Source organism: Zootermopsis nevadensis, unplaced genomic scaffold (genome assembly GCF_977971745.1).
Source record: "Zootermopsis nevadensis isolate Lab colony 2312 unplaced genomic scaffold, Znev_1.0 Znev_ptg000204l, whole genome shotgun sequence".
Classification (NCBI taxonomy): Eukaryota; Metazoa; Arthropoda; class Insecta; order Blattodea; family Termopsidae; genus Zootermopsis; species Zootermopsis nevadensis.
Genome location: NW_028259335.1, coordinates 100225 through 125760, shown reverse-complemented (window position 1 = coordinate 125760; position 25536 = coordinate 100225). Strand labels below are relative to the sequence as shown.

At 39.7% G+C, this 25536-nt stretch overlaps 1 protein-coding gene and 1 pseudogene across 2 annotated transcripts; both read right to left on the bottom strand.

The window, feature by feature from the left end:
• Window positions 1–6153: 6153 nt before the first annotated feature.
• On the bottom strand, window positions 6154–25281 carry LOC147870747 (uncharacterized). Of its 2 annotated transcripts, none has more exons than XM_087342051.1 (4): window positions 24556–25281; window positions 22128–22233; window positions 20266–20336; window positions 6154–18696 (listed from the first exon to the last, which is right to left on the bottom strand). In XM_087342051.1, exons 2-4 carry the CDS (start codon window positions 22229–22231, stop codon window positions 18584–18586), a joined length of 288 nt encoding a protein of 95 aa, XP_087198177.1. In that variant the 5' UTR covers window positions 22232–22233; window positions 24556–25281; the 3' UTR covers window positions 6154–18583. The 2 variants fall into 2 exon arrangements, with proteins under 2 accessions (XP_087198177.1, XP_087198176.1); XM_087342050.1 differs by lacking the exon at window positions 24556–25281 and adding an exon at window positions 22952–24549.
• LOC147870748 (U5 spliceosomal RNA) lies at window positions 22424–22536 on the bottom strand (annotated as a pseudogene).
• Window positions 25282–25536: the final 255 nt, after the last annotated feature.

The following is a 25536-nucleotide window of genomic DNA, read 5'->3' as shown; positions in this document are numbered from 1 at the left end:
CTTTTGTTCAACACATAACAGGTATTGGTAAACAACTGGGAGTGTGGGCAGTTCTACTAGTCATTAAAAACACATATGAGTCATGTCCTTGAATGCACAAAAGTTCGTGCCATTCCGAAATGAAACCCAAGGTGCGACCAAGACTTCTACTGTAATTATTATGAACTGCTCGTAACAGTAGCTCACACACCAAGTAGTGTGCTGATGAATATACAATTACTGTAATCACTTAGGAAGGTACTGTTAAAACAACATAAAATGTTGAACAAGAGCACTAATGTAAGATTTAAGGTTTTCAAGTTGGTGAGGCTGTTTTCTGGGTTTTTGCACCGTGTAGTCAGTCCGGTACCGATGTTGTAGAGGTCCTTGCTGCAGCGCAACAACCAGAAGACAGCCAACTTCAATAGCATTAATACCAAGCTCCTCTTACCAGTTCACCATAAACTGTAACTAAGCATCCACAAACTAAATGACCTCTGGCAAATACTTTTTACCTTGAATCTTGTTTATCTCTAAAGTATTGACATAATTCTTAACAACACCCTTCTGCTCTTCATTACTTGCACTGCTTACATTTTCTGTATGATTAGTTTTATTTTCTCCAGCTGCAACTTCTCCTGATCCCAAAAATTTATCCCACTTCTGTAATCGCTGCTGGACTTCAACATCTGTTTCAGCAATCCTAAAATAAACAATAAGTGGACAATGACGCAGATACTGTAATAATTGAGACATATTATTTCAATGGTCCAACAGGCATCTGAATACTGTCCATAATAAATATTTTGGCTCTTATGTATTACTAGAGTGAAGTTCTGTTATATCACTGCTGAATGCGTTAACTTTTAACTCCACATTCTTGGAACTACACACATTTAAATGTAATCCAAGTCTCATTTAGACTCATTTTATTTATTTCTGTCAAGATCTCCCTATTACAATTTTCACAACTGCTGTGTAATTCTATTTTACTGTTCATGTTTTGTAATGGATCACACTTTCTGAATTTGTGGTTCATGTACTCATATTATCCTATTCTTTATTACATGCCAGTAACCATATTCTATTCCCACGCTCAATTTCTCCTTCCTACAGTCAAGAATGCTGAAGAACCATGTGTCGCCTCTTCAGTCAATTGCCTCTATGTAATATCACACAGTCAAAACCCAATGTTCACTTCACGCTCCTTCTGGCCTTAAAATGTTACTTTAGTATTCACTTGTTACTGTCCACTTGAGGATGCAATTTAGCATACTTGTGTGGATAGCAGTATAGCTCCTACTCATTACTGACCTCAGCACTGACCTGGTCACCATCACCCCCTGGCTGCACTTTATGTCCCCCTTTTCAGAGAAAGAAATACCAGTACCCACTGGATATGAGACTGGGTGAATACAAGAGCTGAACTGAAAACATATGCTAAATGGACCCTGCTGAGGATCGAACCCATTATTCAGTCGATAGTCAGACAGTACTTTCAATAGGCTACCCCAGCTCACTAATTCAGCATGTTCTCAGAATCCTATTATAAAGCAAAATAGAAAATACTAAAAATGCTTGTGTACTGTTACTAGTCTATAAAATTAAATGCAAATGTTGACAAATCCTCTTTAAAGGAGGTTCAAAATCACCATAAATCAGACATAATTAAACAAAAAATTAACTTAATTAACTAAATTAAATTCTGCAATGCAGAAAAAATGTACCCACACATCATGTAAATGTCAGACTGTAGAGCTAGGGAAGAAGAAGAAGTCAGACATTAAAAGGAAAACAAAACTAATGTAAATAATACACATATTACATTCATCTTTGTTCCAAACTGTTGGCAAGCTTCTCTGCAAAATCCACTGCAGTTTTTATATTCTGTGAACCAAGCTTGTTATTCAAATCGTCCTTTTCCTTCTGATATTCATATGATTTCTGAATCACGGTCACCACAATGAGATATAACACGTAATGAATGTAACTCAATTCCTGATCACCAGAACGCCTACATTATTTTTCTGTGTCAAGCAACTTTTTGGCTGAATTACAAAGCCTACAAAATGAAGAGTTAAAATCATTTCACATACTAATCCTTCTATTTCTAACGTTAAAACCCATAATGTATATAACATAAAATTACTGACATCATTGCTTTTTTCCCTTTGATAAATTCATCAAATTTTTTATATCTTAATTGCGTCATGCTTGTGTTCTTCAATACAATAATTTATTCACCGTCTTTACACAAGCTTAAAAATTGTTAAAATCACTTAAAATTATAACATTTCTTCATTTGATACTGTTATACTGTTATAATTTTAAGTGATTTTAACAATTTTTAAGCTTGTGTAAAGACGGTGAATAAATTATTGTAAATTCATCAAAGTTGTGCAAAACTTCCAAATCTGAAATTGTTTTGCCAATGTATAAAGGTTGCAGCTTTGTTTTTGAAATGTTCAATTTTTTATAATTAAGGAACTATTTATTCTTTTGAGTTTCTCTTTTGTAAGTTTGCAAACACAATTGGCACCAAACTTGTTACGGTAACATGTATAAATTACATCAGAATTGTCTAAAAAAACATTAAATTGTTAGTATTATATAACGAAGTCACTCGTGCACACCACTCAACTATCCATTTAACACGGAAATAGCCTTTTCTTCGACTTCTCACATCCGACATCTTGAATAACTCTCTCTTCCACTTAGTTACCAACATCCTTACATGAAATATTACTAATCTGCAATTCCACTTCTGCCAACTATCAGTTATTAGTGTCACGGTTGGTTGCTACATTAGCTCAGCTGATTAAAAGACCTGCTATTTCTTACACACACACACACACACACACAATTTTGAATAATCCACAATATAAACTGAAATTTATGAGAACTGCAGTTTGAATACTACTTAGGCCACAAACGAAATTACATTTTATTACTAATCCAGTTATCAAATTTAAAGCAGAATCAACGAACTATGGAAAGGACATGCAAAAAGAATGGACAAAATGGAAAAATAATTGGAGATGGTATCATTAGTTAAACTATGTAGGAAATAAAGGAATGTTTACTTAACGAGTGATTAATTAGATGAGAATGAGTTGTCACAATTTTATTTGTTATTTCGTCGCATGCTGATGATTTTTTTAAGGAATTATATTTCCATTTAACTTCAGATTCAGTTGTTGGAATCATTTTTAAACCAAGGAATTCATTGGAAATAAATGTTAAAAATGAAATCACATCTTCTTTTCCTAATTCATGTTAACTTATCTTTCTGCTATTGTTAGAAAGAAACTACTGAAGGCATCAGCATCTTTTCTGGACCCTTATAACATTTTATTGTTTATAAAAAGAGGGCATCTGTTCAGTTAAATGTATTTGTTGTTTCCTACTTTACCAAGTTACATGCTGTTTTTATTTTATGATTATATCTTGCTCGAAGTTTACTATAAAACTTTTCCCCCTTTTTGTAACTTTATTAAGGATTTTACAATGGTTATTATTGGATCATTAGTGTTCCTGTTGTAGATATAAAAGCCTCATTTTACATTTGTAAGATATTTCTATTATGTAATCCAGTTCATTATCTTGTGCGTACTTTAATATTTAACCAGAAAACTGGCTACAAATACTGCAGAAAAGTATACGTAGATCAGTGAGATTTCAGGTTCTCATGGTGGTAACATGAAATGGCCATCTCTAGGTTGTTGTACCATTCTACCAGACTACACAGTGCAATAACCCAGAATACAGCCCTCTTTACAACAAAATGAATTAAACTTATTCTTGCTATAACTGTCTTTTTTGAACAGTTTTCCAAGTTTAGTTTTTTAGTAGAATTTGAAACTGAATGGCTGTCATTATTTTTACAGTTCTCTGTTCCAAATGTACTATAGTAGTTGATGAATTTATTAAGGTAAATGTAGATGAGCTTAGTTTTATATTATCCACAAAAATATTGTCACCTTGAATTCTTGACAATTATTCAATCAAGAAATTTACAATGGACTGCCTATTTCTTCATCATCAATTTTAATGTTTATATGTATTCCAAATGGTCTTCCAGGGAGGATTTCAAAACAGAATGTATTCATTTACTGTTTCCACCATGCATACTCAAAGTGAATATAAAGTATGTTGTATCATTATTACTGCTGATTCCAAATGAAAGAATTACATTTCAGCATATTTAATCATTTAATTTTTGCCTCATATAATAAATGAGAAACCATCACACTAAATCTGAGATTACTTGACAAGACAGTGTGTGAATATTCAATTACTTCCACCAAACATTTTGTTAGATGACAGGTACATACAGTTTGGATCTTGATCATTGCAATGATAAAAAACAAAAAAACTGTTTTGACTTCACTCAGTCCCTCCAAGTACTCTTGAATTACAACTTCCTCCCCTCCAGCCCTCACATGATTTGGGAATTAGCCGAAACAAGAGGGGCAGAAACTTTCTGCTGCTTAGGAACACTCATGCATACACACATAGAAAAACTATATATAAACATTTTGTATATGCAGGCCTATAATGTTAAATCACATTACTGTGCGAAGGTATGCTGTTCCATCATTCAAACCATACACAATTTAACAAAACAACAAAAACATTACTGTGGTTGTAATAACTTTAGTTTTATAAAATTAAAATGACATGAAATCAAAACTGTTTGAAAGCTTGTAAAATAAACTCAGCTGTATGGAGAAATACTGCAATTATCTGTTTTTAAGTGAAAGGTGTTGATGGCAAGAATACAATCTACCTTACTGGAAAGGGGCAAATTCTCCCAAACCAAGGACTCAAATCTAGAAGGAATTTCCTTGCCAGAACCTCGCCACTCCAGGGGAACTAGAAAGATGAAAGAACCAAGCTATGGAAAATAAGAAGTGAAATAGACTGGCCCACCTGGAAAACTTTGAACAGACTCCGTACCTATACTGGCAGATGTGCGGCAAACCTAATGAGGTGGGGTTATCCTTGTGTGAGGGACCAGTGTTCCTGTGGTCACCTCCTGGCTTCCTCCATCTTAGATTCTCCCTGCACAAGCGAAGATTTGGCTACATGTACAGACACTGCCATTCTTCATGCCTGATATTGGATTCAAATATAGTTTTGTATATGTTGTAAATTTACTTTCATATTTATTCTACATTAAATTTTATCCCACCTCCTCTTTTTATCTCAATGGTATTAATATTATTCTATTTAATGATTTCTACTTTGAACGGTGTATTCGGATACAAAATAAATAAATAAAACTGGAAATTGAATCTGTGAGTACAGGGAACATCCAATCATTTTTAAGTAATTACTATCACAAACACAGTATAGCATCCACACTGAGGAACAGAGGGTAAAAAGACATTAGAATAGCTAAATCCAATCTTTCCTAACAGTTTCCATAATACATGTAATTTTCTGTATCTCTAAAAGTGTTTGAGAATATTATCTATGTCAGGCACTGCCTAAACTGATCAAATAATTTAATCCCTGAAGTCATATTCTCTATGAAATAGTAATGTATCTTCTCACTCTAACAACAATATGTCAGTGTGTAGGTCTGGTGGTGTAACTTGTTCATAGGTGCACGCACAGCCAACTTTATGCTCTGAGGGGAAAGACCTCCGAGCACCACTTGCATAAAAATTAATCTAATCGACATGACGACGAGGTAAGGCATCATGGCTTCCTTCTGTCCATAGCCTGTCCTAATTCAGAGCTCAAATAGCTCTCTCTACTCATTCGCTGGACCACACCAGACCAATATACGACAGCTTCGGATGATTAAAATTGTATGACTGCACTGTAAGTCTTACCTCCAGGACCTGTGGTGGCCAGGAAGTTTTAACTTTCTTACCATTAGCATGTTTTATGTTCTTATGAACATCATTCTGACTTCCTGTTTCAAAGAAATCTTTGTTTGAATGATTCAGATCAATGTACTATACCTCTTCTGACATTATGGTACTAGAACAAAGAAATGATTTATTTCAAGTGCTCTGATCAACCAACAAAATTATCAAACCTGTGAATCTATGAGAGTCCTTAAAGAGCCTCTAAAGCTTGAAATGTTGAATAAAAAATATGGGAAACCTAATATACCTTAGGAGCTTTGACAGTAAGGATCAGAGAAAGTGTACAAGCCCATACATAGGAACTGGTTTATTGTACAATACAAACTTCTATAACCACTTACAATTTATGGCTACTGATCGTTTCCTTCTGTAGACTGAATGTGCTGATTGACTCCCATTAATGTTTTCCCAAAATTAACACAAAACAGATCTATCATGTATTTTACAACTTTCGAGGAGTAGCAATTCAAACATGAAGAGCAACAACCTAATTGTCAGCCAATCAGGTATAAGACAAACTGAAATGGGGTTCTTTAGCACAAATTTTGGTGTTAGGATTCTGCTGCAAGTGCAGTTCCCACATCACCTCACACAAAGGAAAGAATTGAGTAAACCTTAGCCAAACGTGACAACAGTTTGGTCAGGGTGTGAGAATGCTGAGCATGTAAGCACTGCCTGGGGTGTGGCTTCTACATCCTGTTCTGAAATAAATGTGACTCCTTGGGGCAAAAAACAAATGCCTAACATGTGACTAACAGGAATGTGTCTTCCCCCTAATTCCTAATTTTTCAACCAAATGAAACTATACAATATCTGGATAGCATTTACCATACAAAATCATGATACATCTTAGTACTACAAAGTCAGACAGTCTGATTTTTGTATCACACTCTTTTTCACACAACCAAGATACAACACTGTGTTGTAAGTTGATACATCACAGTCTTTTCTATTTATCTCTTGTTGGCTTACGGGTTTTCACACCACGCCAGAGGCCATGTAACATCTTCTTGGCTTACGGGGATTTACACCACGCCAGAGGCCATGCACACTCATTCAGAAGCATTCTCTTGGGTTTCAGTAGCGAAATAGTAAACCAATGGAATAATTTCAGATTTAGATAAAGTTACAATGTTAATACATCTCCAAAACTCTAATTATGGCCAACATTCTGCTTGCCCTGACAGCTCCTGGTCAACATTCTCACTAATGTGAACACACTTTTCCTTTGTCATAAACAACTTCCTACATTAGCACACTTTTTTAAATGGCATTGATTTAAATGTGTGGCTAAGTGACAAATGAAATTAGTATAAGCAGAGTGATCAAAAAGTCAAGCAACCTGTTCCTGACATATGGTCTAAAAATAAAAATAAAATTACATTGAAATCAGAAAACAAAAACACTTATATTGTGTGTCAGAAATGTCCACTGTGCTCAGCAATTCACGCATTCATTCTTTAAAACATGTCTGAAAAAGCCAGTGAGGTGCAACTTTGCTATAGAATCGGTTCATGAGACAACATTCTCGATTTGTTTGGCACAGGAGAATCAGAAAATGTATCATTCTGGAGAGTTAAGTTCAAGCGAGATGCCATATGGTGTTTGATGACAAACACTCGTTACACTTATGAAAAAGATATCTTTGCACCTACACAACAGACCAGCTTACATGATGTGACCTCAGTGGGTTTTCTTGCGTGAATTTTTGATCACGTGGCATAAGAAGTAAAAAACTGAACTGAACATAAAATTACACATGAATTACTCTTTACATCTCACTCTCAGTTTCTGCTGAAACACAAAGTTCAAACACACCAGGTAATAGTTTCGTCACCAAAGAAACACTCAATCTTAGTGTGACTTAAAGAGTCTCCTTTGTTCCAAACAGTTTTGTTCTGCAAGGCTGAGGCAAGAAATATGAATGACCCACAAAAAGCTGGTTCTGTTCCATCTTGGCTTACAGCAGTTCCTGCTTCTTCATCTCAGGTGAGTGCTTGGCTCGTCGAAGCTGACTTCCGCTGATGCCGTTACCTCTCCATCTAGTCTGCTTAAACACTGATTCCCTTTACACTTATACACTCAATTGTAACACAGTTCGGTAACTGGTACAGTACACATTAAAACGAAGGCCAATCAGCAATGGAAACTTTTATCCAGAACTTGATGGTTTAAGGCTTTCAGTTTCATTTGTAAATCCTCAACACCGACATCTTTAAATTGAAATTCACTAAAATTCATAAAGCTTTCACCAAATTAATTAGTGATAATGAACTGCTTAGTGTATAAAATTCCTCTTTTGAAAGTGACCGATGCCTGATACTGACTGTAGGGTAAATTTGTGATAATTTTGCCCTCACTAGATGGCAAAGTACTCATTGTGATAACAGTTGTGCAGTGAGTTTGTCAAGGCAAATACATTAATTTCTACAGTCAATATTCTGCCAGTGTTCTGGTAGACTATGTGGGATTTGAGGTTTTCAGGGCAGTGAGTCTGAAGATTGCTGCCTTCTGGGTTGTCTGGTAGATGTCCACCAACGTTTCAGAGGTCCATGCTGCCTTCATCATCAGGGCAATGAATGAGCCATGTGAGAGGAAAGCGCTAGATTTATAGGAACAGGACATTAAAAGGAATAGCTAAATCCTAACCAGTGTCAGAATCAGGCAGGGGGTGGCAACCAATAGGAGGGCTTGGGCAAGTTGTAGAGTGCGCGAGAGATGGAGAGAGAGGTCCGAAGGACAACCCTTTTGAGGGCCTCAAGGAGTCCATCTTGTGGTACACACGGGAGTTGGGTGGTCAAGATGCGGAGGGAAGCAGGAGAGTGGAAGGGAGTACTGGCCGGGGACGGATTTCGCCGGAAAAGGGCAGAGTATTGGTGGGTGGGATAAGCAATGCTCTCTGGGATGCTTCCAGAGCCTTAGGAGGGAGTGAATGAGGGGCTTCCATCACCGGCTCAGGCAAAGTTCATCCTCCCTGTTGAAGTTGTTGGGATGCAATTCAATTTTGACGGCCTCCCTGACCAGCCAATCCATGTATCCAGATCTTGAAGACAGGATACAGATGTCCTGGAGTTGGATGCAGTGGCATGGACTGTCTCTTTTTCTGTGTCAGTTGAAGGTGTTTTGTACACACGACAGAAGCCTTAGATTTAAAAGCAGTTTTCTTAGCTTCCACAAGATTATGATCCGTTGTTTTTTGGACTATGGCATATAAAGACCCATACACTGCTCATAGTATGTAGGAAGCAGTATGACTGATGAAAAATGAAGGCTGGCCACCTTACAAAAGAAAGTCATATGATACACCATGTTGCACTCTAAAAGACTACTTACAAAAAGCATCCGGACGATCCTGCAAGTTTGAACCTGGAAAAGACTGAAAAACCATTTCTAATCTTTCGAAAGTATGAAGTGGAAGCATAAGGCTGTCGGACTAACCATCAATCAAGTCAGATGGGCAGCCTACAATGTTATTGAAGCTGAAGGGATAAACTATCCATTTATTTATGAAAGTCAATGGCTGGTTGGTATTGGTGGTTGAAGAGTTGAATAAAACCCCAGTCAACACTGAACATGTGCTGCCTGTGAGTAAAAAACAGTGCGAACTGTCTGCAAACAATCCATCTGCAGAAATATTTTCTCGAACCAGGCCCACACCAGCAACAATCAATCTCACCCCCCCACCCCCCCAAGGTTCATGTGGTGGATTGTATTTGGACAACAATAAGAAGAAGAATGCTGTCAAATGGATTCAGTGATAGTGGTGGATCAATTTCACTTCATGTGTGATGGGTGCGAGGACTCAGGAGACTGAATAATTACGGCACGTCCACAAATGTGGTGGCAAAGTCGATTTTGAAATTGCGCTAAACTAAACGACAATACGGGGTTACAGGCCAATCTCTTTTTGTACACCAGGCCACGTTTCTTCACAAGTTTTGCATTCACTACCAAGACTCCTCAAGAATGCAATTGAAACTTGTACCAAAGAATTTACGTAATGACACAGACGTACACAAACATCACCAGGTTTCTTGATTTTAAATTTTAAAACTTGTTTTAATTTTATTAATTAAAACAACTAAATTCTGCTATCAGTATAAATAAGTTGATGTAAAATTATCACTCTTTATCTGACTCTAAAGCCAAAAGAATATTAATAAATTTGAGGAGATTGTCGATAAGTATTATCATAAAAAGTAACCTGAACTTATATTTAAGGTTCTTCCAGCAGTGAGTCCAATGATGGCTGTCTTCTGAGTTGCAGCACCGTGTAGTCTGGTAGAAGTTTCCTAGTGTTTCAGAGGTCCTTGCTGCCTCCATCACCACGGTGACGAGTTACATGGTGCTAAACTCAGAAGACAGCCATCTTATAACTTGAAATTACCCAATGATTCCTCAGGCCTCCGTAACAGGCCATAGTGCAGCGAATAAGACTTTCAACTGCAACTAACTTTTCAGAATGCCTGTACTTGAAACTGTTGCTATAGCAGTCTGTACTCTCAAGACACTTCCTCAGCAACTCTTTGCAAGTTTCTTTATTCCTCTGAAACAGAAAACATCCAGAAATGTTGGCTGGTGACCGCTGCGCCCCCAGACCTTCACGATCGCAAAGTTCCATGGCTACTCAACTTCTTCTCAGAAACAGCGCTGCTGGGAGGCTGAAACAAGAACAAAACCTGCGGGACACGAGGCTTATGCCTCACCGCTGCATTTGCTTATGTTAGTGTGATCTAAGAAAATTTAATGTCTGTTTGTGGTAACTACAAAATAAGGAACCAGTGCGATTAACAATATCGACAAAGTAGGAATCAGTCCTATGGTTTTGGTGAGTTGCACGCGAACGTGCATCAACAGCCTCTGAAGAATGCACTAAACGCATTAAACCGAACCCTCAACGACGAACCTCGCAATGAACACATGCCTGCAAGGGGAGTGTCAGCGATAGGCAAAGGGACAATTCATTAAACGCAGTTCAAGGAAATACATCAAAGTCAATCAAGACAGGCGAAGATACCTTAACAGCCTCGGCCGGCTTTACCCCACGGAAAAAACCCCGGTACCCATTGTAGACATTACTGCAAGGGGAGAGTCAGAGATAGAAAATACATCAAAGTCAATCAAGACACGCGAACATGCATTAACAGCCTCGGCCGGCTTTACCCCCGGGAAAGGAACCCGGTACCCATTGTAGACATTCCTGCAAGGGGAGAGTCAGAGATAGGAAATACATCAAAGTCAATCAAGACACGCGAACATGCATTAACAGCCTCAGCCGGCTTTACCCCCGGGAAAGGACCCCGGTACCCATTGTAGACATTCCTGCAAGGGGACAGTCAGAGATAGGAAATACATCAAAGTCAATCAAGACACGCGAACATGCATTAACAGCCTCGGCCGGCTTTACCCCTGGGAAAGGAACCCGGTACCCTATGTAGACATTCCTGCAAGGGGAGAGTCAGAGACAGGAAATACATCAAAGTCAATCAAGACACGCGAACATGCATTAACAGCCTCGGCCGGCTTTACCCCCGGGAAAGGACCCCGGTACCCATTGTAGACATTCCTGCAAGGGGAGAGTCAGAGATAGGAAATACATCAAAGTCAATCAAGACACGCGAACATGCATTAACAGCGTCGGCAGGCTTTACCCCTGGGAAAGGAACCCGGTACTCATTGTAGACATTCCTGCAAGGGGAGAGTCAGAGACAGGAAATACATCAAAGTCAATCAAGACACGCGAACATGCATTAACAGCCTCGGCCGGCTTTACCCCCGGGAAAGGACCCCGGTACCCATTGTAGACATTCCTGCAAGGGGAGAGTCAGAGATAGGAAATACATCAGAGTCAATCAAGACACGCGAACATGCATTAACAGCCTCGGCCATCTCCATCTTACGAAGGAGGACTTGCTGACCAAGTCCCATACACCTACACCTGTGTTGTAATAAAACAACAAGAGGCAGAATATTTGAAGCTTCAAGAAACAATTAACACATTCCTGCAAGGGGAGTGTCAGAGATAGGAAATACCTCAAAGTCAATCAAGACACGCGAACATGCATTAACAGCCTCGGCCATCTCCATCTTACGAAGGAGGACTTGCTGACCAAGTCCCATACACCTACACCTGTGTTGTAATAAAACAACAAGAGGCAGAATATTTGAAGCTTCAAGAAACAATTAACACATTCCTCCAAGGGGGGAGTCAGAGACAGGAAATACATCAAAGTGAATCAAGACACGCGAACATGCATTAACAGCCTCGGCCATCTCCATCTTACGAAGGAGGACTTGCTGACCAAGTCCCATACACCTACACCTGTGTTGTAATAAAACAACAAGAGGCAGAATATTTGAAGCTTCAAGAAACAATTAACACATTCCTCCAAGGGGGGAGTCAGAGACAGGAAATACATCAAAGTGAATCAAGACACGCGAACATGCATTAACAGCCTCGGCCGGCTTTACCCCCGGGAAAGGAACCCGGTACCCATTGTAGACATTCCTGCAAGGGGAGAGTCAGAGATAGGAAATACATCAAAGTCAATCAACACACGCGAACATGCATTAACAGCCTCGGCAGGCTTTACCCCCGGGAAAGGAACCCGGTACCCATTGTAGACATTCCTGCAAGGGGAGAGTCAGAGATAGGAAATACATCAAAGTCAATCAAGACACGCGAACATGCATTAACAGCCTCGGCAGGCTTTACCACCGGGAAAGGAACCCGGTACCCATTGTAGACATTCCTGCAAGGGGAGAGTCAGAGATAGGAAATACACCAAAGTCAATCAAGACACGCGAACATGCATTAAGAGCCTCGGCCGGCTTTACCACCGGGAAAGGAACCCGGTACCCATTGTAGACATTCCTGCCAGGGGAGAGTCAGAGATAGGAAATACATCAAAGTCAATCAAGACACGCGAACATGCATTAAGAGCCTCGGCCGGCTTTATCCCCGGGAAAGGAACCCGGTACCCATTGCAGACATTCCTGCAAGGGGAGAGTCAGAGACAGGAAATACATCAAAGTCAATCAAGACACGCGAACATGCATTAAGAGCCTCGGTCGGCTTTATCCCCGGGAAAGGAACCCGGTACCCATTGCAGACATTCCTGCAAGGGGAGAGTCAGAGACAGGAAATACATCAAAGTCAATCAAGACACGCGAACATGCATTAAGAGCCTCTGAAAAACGCACTGCACGCGCATAGAGGAATATTACAGCCACAATTAATTTCACCAGTACAATTATCTGAACCTGATTAACCAATAAACAACTTGTCAATAATAACTTTCAGTTTTGGCTTCTTGTTCTGAAGATCCATACCTCACGCACCTGCAGTTGTAGTCCGATTTTCGCGATTGTTCTGTCTTCGTACCATCCGAGTCGACCTTCTCTCGTTTTTTCTGCGACAGTCTTCGTTTGCGAGGCGGTCAGCTTGTCTTTGACCGGGGTTCGATCCCCGACTGGGGCAGAGGATTTTTCCTGTAGGCTCTGCGTCCAGACCTGCTCTGGGGCCCACCCAGCCTCTTATTCAATGGGTACCGGGTTCCTTTCTCGGGGGCAAAGCCGGCCGGGGGTGATGCTGACCACTCACCCCCATCTAGTGCCGAGGTCAAGGAAGGGAGGAGCTAGACCTCCTCTCACCCCAAGCGCCTACCTTTCGCATAGCGGGACAAACTTAACTTTACTTTACTTGTGCTGAAAGAAATATTCTCTATAAATCATTGAGTAGTAATGATGAACACAACTTTGGACATCTTGGAGATACAATTACCTGAACCTTATTAACGAATAAACAACTTGTGAAAAAGCAATCTAGCTGATACATCTTTTGCTTCTTGAGATGACCGTCCATACCCCACAGCTGTGAACATACAGCATCACCTAACGGTATTCCTAACCACACATTCACACACATAGCACTCATCGTATACCCAGTGGGTGCTAAGCCTCATCTAACCTGTTTCCTGATGGTTCAAGTGCTCGTCCTCATCCTGTTTTCTCACAACAAAGTATTGCTTGAACTTGCGTTCGAGGGCGAGTTTTCCTTCAATAGTTGGTGGCGGCCAACCTTGAGAGTAATCAAGCGATGTTCGCAAATCATGTGCACCCTTTCCCCAATAGGACAAACGGGTCGACTGCTAAGGTCACATTCACTCGACCTGAGGAGGAATTTGTACTGACAGACAAAAGGAGACAATATTATACCCGTCATTGCAACCTCGAGTGAGTAAGCAAGATCTTCCATTCAGTTGCAGACTGTGAAGTAAGACTTTCCTTCAATTCAACGATTCTGGAATACCAGAACTGAATTGCAAGACATTGAGGACGTTTGGGTGTATGTAGCACCTCCATACGCCGAACGCATCACAGTTACTTGTCCAGAGCCCGATCCTGCAGACGTAACCACTAACGGGTTAGGCAAAGTTACATTCCTGAAACCTTGTTCAGGGTACGGACATCAAGTTTTAATTCAGGCACATTCCATCCGAGAAGTAAATCGCACTAATAAAGACGTAATACTTGGAATATGTCTCTTGTGTGAGGAAACTGGATAACATTAAGCTAGATACACCGATCAAAACTATTATAACACATTCCGTGCCCCAGGCTTGTCGGTTCTACATCTAAGTGTGCCGCCACTGGCCTGCCTGGTGTTGCTCTTTCGTGAAAATTGGAACGTCTGCTGCTACCATGGCAACAGGCACAATTGGCACGTGCTGATGCAGTCCACCACGACTTCTTCCCCGGTACAATCGAGTCTTAAGCCATACACGGCTCAACAGTGCGATGACTAAGCTACGTCTTCAGCGCCGTCAGAACCTCAAATGTCACCAATAAATCTGATTTCTTTATTCACTGTCTACATGGAATTGTACACAAGAGTGACCCCAAAACGCACATTTCAACGGAGCCTCGCTACCCGGTCCGCGACTTAAATACAGCGTCACAGGCTTTTTATATTCCAATACGTTTTAATTAGGAATTTATTTGGCGAGTTCGAGGGAGTGTGTTGTTTCCACGCAAATATGAAGAATATTATGCTCCAGGAATAAATGCTTTTATAGAAAGTGGGAACCTAGAATGACTATTCATCGACACGTAACGTATGAGAAGCTGAAATATTAGTAACAATTGACACCACTTTCCGATTCAGGGGCAAAGACCATTGGTCGTTGCGCAACCGAGAAACACACCGGACGTTGTAACATTTCTCAACAAAGTGCTTCAGCGCCATCGAACCCAGGACCTAGTTTCGACAACCGAAGCCACCGCTCCAATCAAGAGACAGGACACGCTCAGCAACCAAAGGCGTACAGAGGCACCACAGCCTCGGTCGACTGGTCACTCCCAACGATAAAATGAAATCAAGAGAGAGACAATGAATGCAATTCTTATGGTCCTTCAATTGAACTCACATCTGCATTCATGGATGATACAACGCGCAGACAAGTTTCGTGGGCTCACTTCTTCATAAGTCTATACGCCCACTTTGAAGAAACAATAATACATAAATAAACTCATCGCCATGCAAACTTTTGCCTGTGACGCGGACTAGATCATGCTCGCTCGTGATAATCTTGAATTTCGTAATTTTGCTTTTGTGTCGGCTTCGGGTTGTAATGGCGACTGAGAACATTACTCATGCGCCACAAGTGGTCCAGGTGATTTTTGCCAGAGAAATTACTTCATATCGAAGAATGTGCCTGAAACTCTGGTAGAGGTGGGAGAGTCGTATTTATGCAGAAGGTTAGTTCATTTCTTCTAAAAGCCAAGAAATTCTGTGGAAGCATAAATAAAGCAAACATTCACGTAAATAACTCCAAAGGCATTTCCGTTACAAGCGAGAATGAGGCATGCAGGCATTCGACTGCGTATGTGCCCTTAAAAAACATACACGGAGAGAAATTTTAGCAAATCAAAATGACTCCGGTCTGAATGTCGGCAGAAACTCGTCTAGAAAACCGGATTTTCCTTCGGGCTATTTCCCGTTGTAAGCTGAAAGAGCATTTCCTATCAACTCGATAATTAAAGAACTTATTATGGTCAGATCTAATTATTATTCCAAGGTAAATATCCCACGCAGGGAGCTACAGTGTCCCTAAGTGACGCATAAATCATGAAACGCAAGTGCAGATCTTGATCACAGCGATTAAAATATTTGCACTTTCACATTACAGCACAAATGGCTCAAGTGGTTAAGAGGGGACCCACCCCGCCTTCTACTGCGTTTTGGCAGTAGTAGACTTAGCCGCCTTTCTCCACGTAAGTGACACGTAGTCTTAGGGTTCTGGGTTCATTGCCGGATTTACCCCCGGGAAAGGACCCCGGTACCAATTGTAGACATTCCTGCAAGGGGAGTGTCAGAGATAGGAAATACATCAAAGTCAATCAAGACACGCGAACATGCATTAAGAGCCTCGGCCGGCTTTACCTCTGAGAAAGGACCCCGGTAGCCATTGTAGACATTCCTGCAAGGGGAGAGTCAGAGATAGGAAATACATCAAAGTCAATCAAGACACGCGAACATGCATTAAGAGCCTCGGCAGGCTTTACCCCCGGGAAAGGAACCCGGCACACATAGGTTTATGTGTGACTGTTTCTCACGTGTGAATACGAAACTTTACAGGTAGTAATGTTGATTAAAGGGATGTAACGTAACTCTTCATTGTGGGAAAGGATACATGTAAAACCGAAATGTGCTAATTGTTTCCTGTTATCTGTAGTTAGCAAAATTAGTACTTCAAAAATTATGTACCTGAATAAATTGTATAAACATGTGTCTTTTTTTGAAAATAATAAAAAAAAGACTGGTTTGTGGGGAATCTACAAAATTTGTTTTTCCTTTCTTTAAAACTTGACTTTAAACACTTTTACCACTTAACCCACCACCCGTTTATTCGTATCTTAAAATTTTTTATAATTCTGGAATAACGGATAGATCCCTGCTTTATCGACGTAGCTGTACAAAGTTCAGTAATTGTCCAGTATGACAGTTGTAGTTCATGATATTTCCAGTAGATAGTGGTTTATATGTTGCCAGTAGATGTCGCACGCGAACGTCTTGGTTATGATTACAGGTAAATGAAAGACTTGTGTGTAAGAGTACACTCGTATGATAGATTCTAGGCAATGATAAGTGATATAATCTGAAGGAACGAATATTGATTTTGATATGACGATATCTGAATTAACATTTATAATCTCCTCTGAGATTACTAGATCGTATTTGACAGCTTTTATGCGTGTTTTCGAAGTTCACGAGCTATAGCAGAACATTTTGTGGGTATTTTTATACGACGGCGTGTTGTTTGCTGTCAGCCGTGATTAAGCTTAATTAATGTGCTTCGTGTGAATCAGTCTGTGTTGTGGATTACGGATTGCAAGCAGAAAGGTGGCCAGTTGTCAACTGATGTTTCGGTGTGATGCACACATGTGTGAAGTAAGTGGTTTACATTTTAAGTCTGTATACGTCATTGACATGTGTTTGCAGTAAGCAGGACGGCTTGGTGGCACTAGGACTGAAACTCATTGAATGCTTTCGTGGGACTAATGAATTATAAATCGAATGGACTAGTGTTGACCCTGTAAGGTATAACTGGATGAAAATGTTACCGTGTAATAGCAATTACAGGAAACAAGCTCTGACCAGTAAATTGACGGTAAGTCGTATTTGTGAATGAAGATGGCTTCATCACTTCTGTATTTTAAAGGTGCAAATTCGTACTTTTCAAAATGTTACCAAAGAGCTCCCTTCTTTCCATGAAATGAATGAGTGGGATGTGGAGTGTCAGAGATAGGAAATACATCAAAGTCAATCAAGACACGCGAACATGCATTAAGAGCCTCGGCCGGCTTTACCTCTGAGAAAGGACCCCGGTAGCCATTGTAGACATTCCTGCAAGGGGAGAGTCAGAGATAGGAAATACATCAAAGTCAATCAAGACACGCTAACATGCATTAAGAGCCTCGGCAGGCTTTACCCCCGGGAAAGGAACCCGGCACACATTGCAGACATTCCTGCAAGGGGAGAGTCAGAGATAGGAAATACATCAAAGTCAATCAAGACACGCAAACATGCATTAACAGCCTCGGCAGGCTTTACCCCCGGGAAAGGAACCCGGTACCCATTGTAGACATTCCTGCAAGGGGAGAGTCAGAGATAGGAAATACATCAAAGTCAATCAAGACACGCGAACATGCATTAAGAGCCTCGGCCGGCTTTACCCCCGGGAAAGGAACCCGGTATCCATTGTAGACATTCCTGCAAGGGGAGAGTCAGAGATAGGAAATATATCAAAGTCAATCAAGACACGCGAACATGCATTCAGAGCCTCGGCCGGCTTTACCCCCTGGTAAGGAACCCGGTACCCATTGTAGACATTCGTGCAAGGGGAGAGTCAGAGATAGGAAATACATCAAAGTCAATCAAGACACGCGAACATGCATTAACAGCCTCGGCAGGCTTTACCCCCGGGAAAGGAACCCGGTACCCATTGTAGACATTCCTGCAAGGGGAGAGTCAGAGATAGGAAATACATCAAAGTCAATCAAGACACGGGGACATGCATTAACAGCCTCTGCTTCTTGAGATGACTGTCCATTCCCTATTGCTGCTAACAAGCAGCTATTCAAAAATTAAAGTAGGTGCTAGACGCTTCGCTTTCATACTTTTAGAGGTTCCCTGCGCTGAAAGAAATATTCTCTGTACATCAGAGAGACGTAATGATGTTCACTTTCTCTTCGGAAGCGACTAACAGTTTGTCCACAATAATTTTGGCCGCTGCTTCTTTAGCTTTCTCCGATGACCCTCCATACCCCACACCTGCAAACAAGCAGCTTGTATAAAGGAAAATCATGCAGTTTTCATCTAGGATTTAAGATGAGCAATGGCATTTGTAATAGGCTGTAATATTCCTCTATGCGCGTGCAGTGCATTCTTCAGACTGGACAGTCATCTCAAGAAGCAAAGCGTCTAGCAGCCACTTTAATTTTTGACTAGCTGCTTGTTTGCAGCAATGGGGAATGGATCAACGACTGAGGAAGACAAGCGTGGCCAGTGGACATTAAGCTAAATAAATTCACATAATCCTCAAACATTCAGTGTGGTATTCAAAAAGTGCGACCTTATTATGCTGAGCGCATTATTACAAGCAATCGTCTAATGAATTGTATGATTTTAATAGACAGACGAAAGAATTAATGTTTTTGCCACTGATGATAACCTCATGAGGTCGAAACACATTTGGCACAAAATGCTTTTCAGAACGTAAACTGTTCTGTTTGTATGCATCATTTTATATAATTTAGATAAATATAAGTTTCTAAATTTATGCTCCTGAACAGCCCTTTCAGGTTGCATCTCAGCCGCAGCATCCGATAAATGACGTCTGAATATCTGCTTTGTTGGCGCAGTCACATTTCAACAACCGCAAACCTAATCACGTCCAGTCGATGTGATTAAAAGATGAATTTAATAACTTTCATGATAAGACTTAAAAGGCAGTAGACCTAAAATTGCTCAGCACAGAAAGAGACTGTTTTCAAACTCACCAATTCAATAAATCATTTCCAGCATTTGTGTCACAAATATTCAAATCAAAATTTCGGAGAAATAACTGCACTGAAATGTCTTCAGCATAACACAGACTATATTTTTGAATTTATATCTCAATGTTCTTTGTTTTATATTTTCATTATGCACCTGTTCCACAGACCAACTCAATTCAATTCAATTCCATTCACTCACTCACTCAAGTGAGGCGTGGCATGACATAAGAAGCCGGGAGACTTTTATTCCAGTTATGGCACCTGTGGTATCTGGTGCTGAAGACCAGAACTAAATCCTGAGACATGAATTCATTTGATTCTGCTACATAAATGGCACTAAACCAGAGTCATCACAGCAAAGACAGTAAAATAGTGGAAGCATGTGTGCGCATGAAACAAAATGGCTCTTTCCATTATCTTACACTACTTTTCTTATGCAATAGTTGGCCACCCTGATTCCAGAGTTAATATACACCCTATACATTTTTAAAACCAACAGTAACACCCACGCATCAAGGTCACAGGCACAGGTGATGCAACTACGGCAAACAGACCGGTGGACAAAACAGCCAAGTGCTCAATATAATGCACCAACATCCAGTGAGGTGTTACACAAATATGATTTTGTAAAGAACACGCCTTTTATGCTCAGTTAAAAACCATAATCTTTTTGACACTGATGACCTCTAGAGGTCAAAACCCATTTCGCATTAGCGTCCTTCAAAGTGGAGACAGTTTTGTTTGTATGCAAGGTTTTAAGATTACCTTTCAACCACACGACATGGCTGGCAACCTAAGAAGAATCTTACTTGCAAGGAAAGCTCCAGGTCATACTGGCACTTACTTGTTACACTCCAGCTGCTACGACTACTTCTGCGCTCACCTTGAAGGCCCCAGGCTGCAACTGTTCCAGTCCTGAAAACAAAAATGTACAAAGTCCTTTGAAGACTAGTTGACTGGATTCCTGACATCACCATCACATTTTCTTCCTATTCCAGACACCAAATTCACCCTGAGCAACTTCTGTGGTAACCACTTTCATCTCTTAATTATTGTTATACACATTTTGGTTAATGTGTTTTTTCAGAAATACAATTATGTGAAAACTGAGCTCCAGAAAATGTTACTAGGAAGTGGAAAATGGCTGAGTGTTAATTGAAAGCACATTATCTTGGACCAACTAAACTCCCACATACAGTATGCACACGCACATAAAGAGGGGGCGAGTGACATGGGGTTTCTTAAGAACACAGGTCAAGTTTATGGTTGAATTTGGGTTGTGATATCATGTGGGCCCGCAAAGTGATGCTGCACTGCTCTTCAGACAAGCACAAACACAGGTGACACACAATTTGCCACTCAGCAGACTCTGAAGAATTAAGTAAGCCTCTAGTACAGTGTTCCTAGAATGACAAAAAACATTCACATCCAAAATATCCAGTTTCCTGAATGCATACATACACAAACAATAACAGTAGAGATTCTTGGGCAATGACATTCCAGGCTTTTTACAAAAATAAAGTATGTTACAAACATATTTCCAACTCAGTCCTCAGTTATGAAGATGGCGATATGCGTTCAACCCACGAACAAAGGACAAGTAGCGGCTTTGTCATTACGCGTGAATCGAGTGAAGTTATTTACTTCTCAGAATGGCACGTGTAAAATACCCACAATATTAATGCATAAACGTACTCAATTTCCCTTGCCCAAGTCACATACATTCGAATATGCAGTCAATTTCTAGCGTTCTTCTTCCAATCACCGCCCGCACAACATTCGCAAACAACTCAACACAACACAACCTCAAATTGCAAAAAACGAATATGAACGTACGTTGCAGCGTCTTAAAGGATAACCGAATGACAACAGGAAAACCATAACGATCCACACTGCAATGAATATTCTGATTTAATACCTGGGTCCAAGAGTTATGAAGGGAACTGACCCTCAAAACACAAAGAAACTAAAACAATGTAAGACTTGAGGTTCTCACAGCGGTGAATATGAAGATTTCTGTCTTCTGGGTTATTGCGCTGTGTAGTCTGGTCGATGTTAACCAACGTTTCAGAGGTCATACTGCCTCCGTCATCAGGGCGATGAATATGCCAATACACTCACCTTTCTCTCCCTCTCCCACCCTCGCCCACGTGCTACCATTGGTCCACTCCCATACCTGCTCCCATTGGCTCGGGGCAGGCTACACCTTTCACTTCCCTGCCTATAAAATCCAACTCCTCACACCCTATTGGCATATTCATCGCCCTGATGACGGAGGCAGTATGACCTCTGAAACGTTGGTTAACATCGACCAGACTACACAGCGCAATAACCCAGAAGACAGAAATCTTCAAACTAAAACAAGGCGGGGTCCTGCGCAAGCGCAAGACATCGTCACTTGCCAGCAGTCACAAGTTTCGTGCAAGCAAGCCGCTCTCTCTCTCTCTCTCTAACCGAATTGCTCATGACTGAGCATCCTGACCCCACATGCGTTGCTTCAATAGGCCGTGTTCAATACACTCTCAATAAAGTATCACCACGGTACATAACACAGGAAAGCCGATTTCACTGCACTACACATCACTAGAAAATTATCAGGTCAAGACTTCCGATACACCTGGTGGTTTACTTTCATAATTTTACAGGTTCCCTGTGCTGAAAGAAATATTCTCTGTACATCAGAGAGAAGTAATGATGAACACTTACCCTTTAGACGGGCCGCTGGCACACGCAGCTGGATCTTCCTGCAAGCCAGACAGCTGATCCTGAACAACATGCTTTACTCTCTTTCTTGATGGACCAGGTTCCATTGCTGTGAACATACAGCATGTATAAAGAAAATACAAGCAGTTTTCATCTAGGATTTGACATGGGCAATGGAATTTGTAATAGTGAATTGATAAGGACACGGTAGTGTTTGAGAATAATATTACGTTAGATCCCAAAACTGCACAGAAGTCTTCTTTTTTCTGACATTCTCAATACAACAAAGTTAAAAAAATAAATCAGTAATCTAAATGTAGGAATGAAACTGTATGAACCATATGTTCCCCTCAACAGAAATCTTCAGTAAAAGGCAAAAGATTTATGCGAATATCAAGGGAAACCTGAGTTTTTAAATAAGCTAAATAATGTAGAATAAAAAATTAGATAAAACCCCAAGCATTTGGGAAATGTGTGATTATTGACGTTGAAAGAAATAAGAGTATAATGAAATAACAGTATGTAACGACGCCATGCTGCAGAATTCCGCCCCAAAACATGTAATGACACACACCCTACCACTTACAATCTGGTACCTTGAAACAGTGGGGTGCTTCCTCAAGTATAAACTTTAACCTTTTGCAGCTGAAACTCGTGCAAATAATATTTAAAAATCAACTTTCTTTTTCTAACAAAAAACAGCCTAATCAACTGGTGAATGCTCTTTAGCAAAATTATCAATGCTGATCAGCCTGCAAACTAGTATACCAATTCATCAATGAAGATGAACATGACAAAAATTTAAACCAATGGCAATGGTATATCACCTACGATAGATGTGACAGACATTAAGAGTGTCCCAAGTTACATCTGTCATTTCCATACGGTTATCTCTGCACGAATATCATAAAATGTAAATGTTGTGCATTGAGGGAATTTCTATAAAAGCCCATATTATATTGGACCAAATTGTATCCTTGTATTTAAATACGTGCTCAAAAGCTGTCATTACAATAAAAAAGTCATTCAAATTCTGAATGAAAGTTCTGTAACAAGTGAATAATATGGGCATGTGAATTCTTGCAAAGCAGAAGCAATCTCCTGACCAGCACATCAACATCCAGTCACAATCCCTGCAAGATTTCAACACTGGTATAGTGAAGATAGTTTCAACAAATGTTCTCAAACAAAATGAACAACAGCAAGACCAGCAACGAACATTCACATAAAAGACACACTGCACCTTAAATTCATGGGCAAGGTCTGTGTTGGAAAAGCTGGCAAACAAATCAAAAGAAAACACAAGATACACACACAGATTTCAAACTCGACGTAACATTTGGGTTGTGGGGCTTCCATAAAAATAAATCTGTAACAGGCACAGTATCTTCACTCTCAGTCTGAAGCCATTTTTCAGTTCACTGTCAATCTTTTCAAAACTTCTCATAGCACGCACCATGACATGAACTTTTGATTTCCTCATTTCTTACTAACTCTGGAGAAAGTTTCCCCATAATCAAACCAGTGTTACTGGACTCCCAGAAAACTATGCCCAAAATACGCCATCAGTAGGTCAGCCTGGTATATGGTGTTCTTTCAAGGATGGAATCACTCAATCCCTATCACATACTTTTATTATAAATTCTGTTGCCCATTTTCTGTTCTCAAATTTCCTAAGTACACGAAGCCTTTGTTTTACTGTCAGTAGAATTTTATTATGATTTTCATCCACCTTCTTTAGAACCCCCACCCCCACCCCACAAGTAAGTTGAAGGCCTATTTCACCTGTGCTTATTTAAAAAATTAGTAATGCATGAATATTCCAAACACTCATAATCAGGAGCTTACTGAACAAGTAAGAACCCATAAATTTCTCTTTCATGACATTATGCAATCATAATGTACAAAGTCAACAGATTTCTAGTACTTTCCTTTTGCAACCATGACAGGCCCAATATAGACAAGTTGGTGGGGAGTGGAAATATTCTACTTGAGTGTGCGCTTTGGAATGCAGACAAATCACATATTGGATTAACTGACAATTCATCCTTAAATAGGAATGATCATACCAGACACGGATTACAACTTAATTCAGAAGGCAAGTAGAAGCTTGTGCAACTCACTGCTAATTAGATTAGGTGCAAACTGGATACCTGTAATCACTGATGTAAGATCTAACCCTTCTTTTAGGCTTAAGCCCAAATCTGTCACCAAATACCTGAAAGATGTCTACATCAATGCTAATAAACCAGTTCTAAATTCAGAATACAATCAAGATAACAATTCTGTGGTGCACCATCATAACATAAGAGGACTTTCAAACAAAACTGATCAACTATCAGTGTCCATTAATAATAAACACACACCCTAATCTGTGTTTAACCCAACACCAGAGGTAAAACTTGAAAATGTTACTTTTGGAAGTACTTACTCTAGATGAAATATGGTAAAAGAAGGTGCAAGTATTATTGCCAAAAAGAACCTAAAATTTAATTAGATAAATGTATTGTGTCACTAAAATAACAAGAAATAGACGCTGCATTGTGCAATTGGAATCTAAACATTCCAACATATATGTCCTAGCTATATATAGAGCCCCCACTGGCAATGCTGACTTTCCTAAACAAGTTACAAAGCATTATAAATTATCTTTTTAAACCTACAGCACAACATCGTCAACTGTGGTCCCATTATCATCAATACAAATTATCTTATTGAAAGTCACCATAAAAATGTGTAAAATGATCGACTAGCATCTTCCAATGTCATGGCAATAGTTAATTTCCCCATAAGAATCCAAAATTACTCCATCTGATCACGATGTATGACTTCTAGTAATATTAATAATAAAAAAGTCGATCTCCAGTTATCATAAGTACAGAATATCAATCAGACTCAGAAATGAAGACACTATTAAAGAATGTATAACACATCGAATGAAAATTGGCACTCAGTATTAAACAGCCTTGATGTAGATTCAAAATTCAACACATTCCTAAATAATCTCTTAAAAATGTATAAGCAAGTTTCACCACCAAAACAGTGATAAAATATCTGAAAAGAATGACTGGATCACAAAGATAAAAAAAGATTACCTAATTTGTCAATAGTGGAACAACCAAGTAATGAAAATTCACTGCACGAAATATTACAAGATACTTACTTTCTCGAGGTCTAAATCAGATTAAATGTGACAACCAGACTAAACAGCCTCGAGCAAAAAAACAAAATAAAAGCAGTCTGGAAAACATGAAAGAAATAAATCAGGGAAACATTCTACAGAAATATTGACCTCATTAATAAAGATAAATGATAATGTAATAAAAAATATTAAGCTCTTAGCAAATTATTTCAATATTTCTTAACAAATACAGAAAAGATTAATAATCACGCTACAAAACAGAAGCAGAAG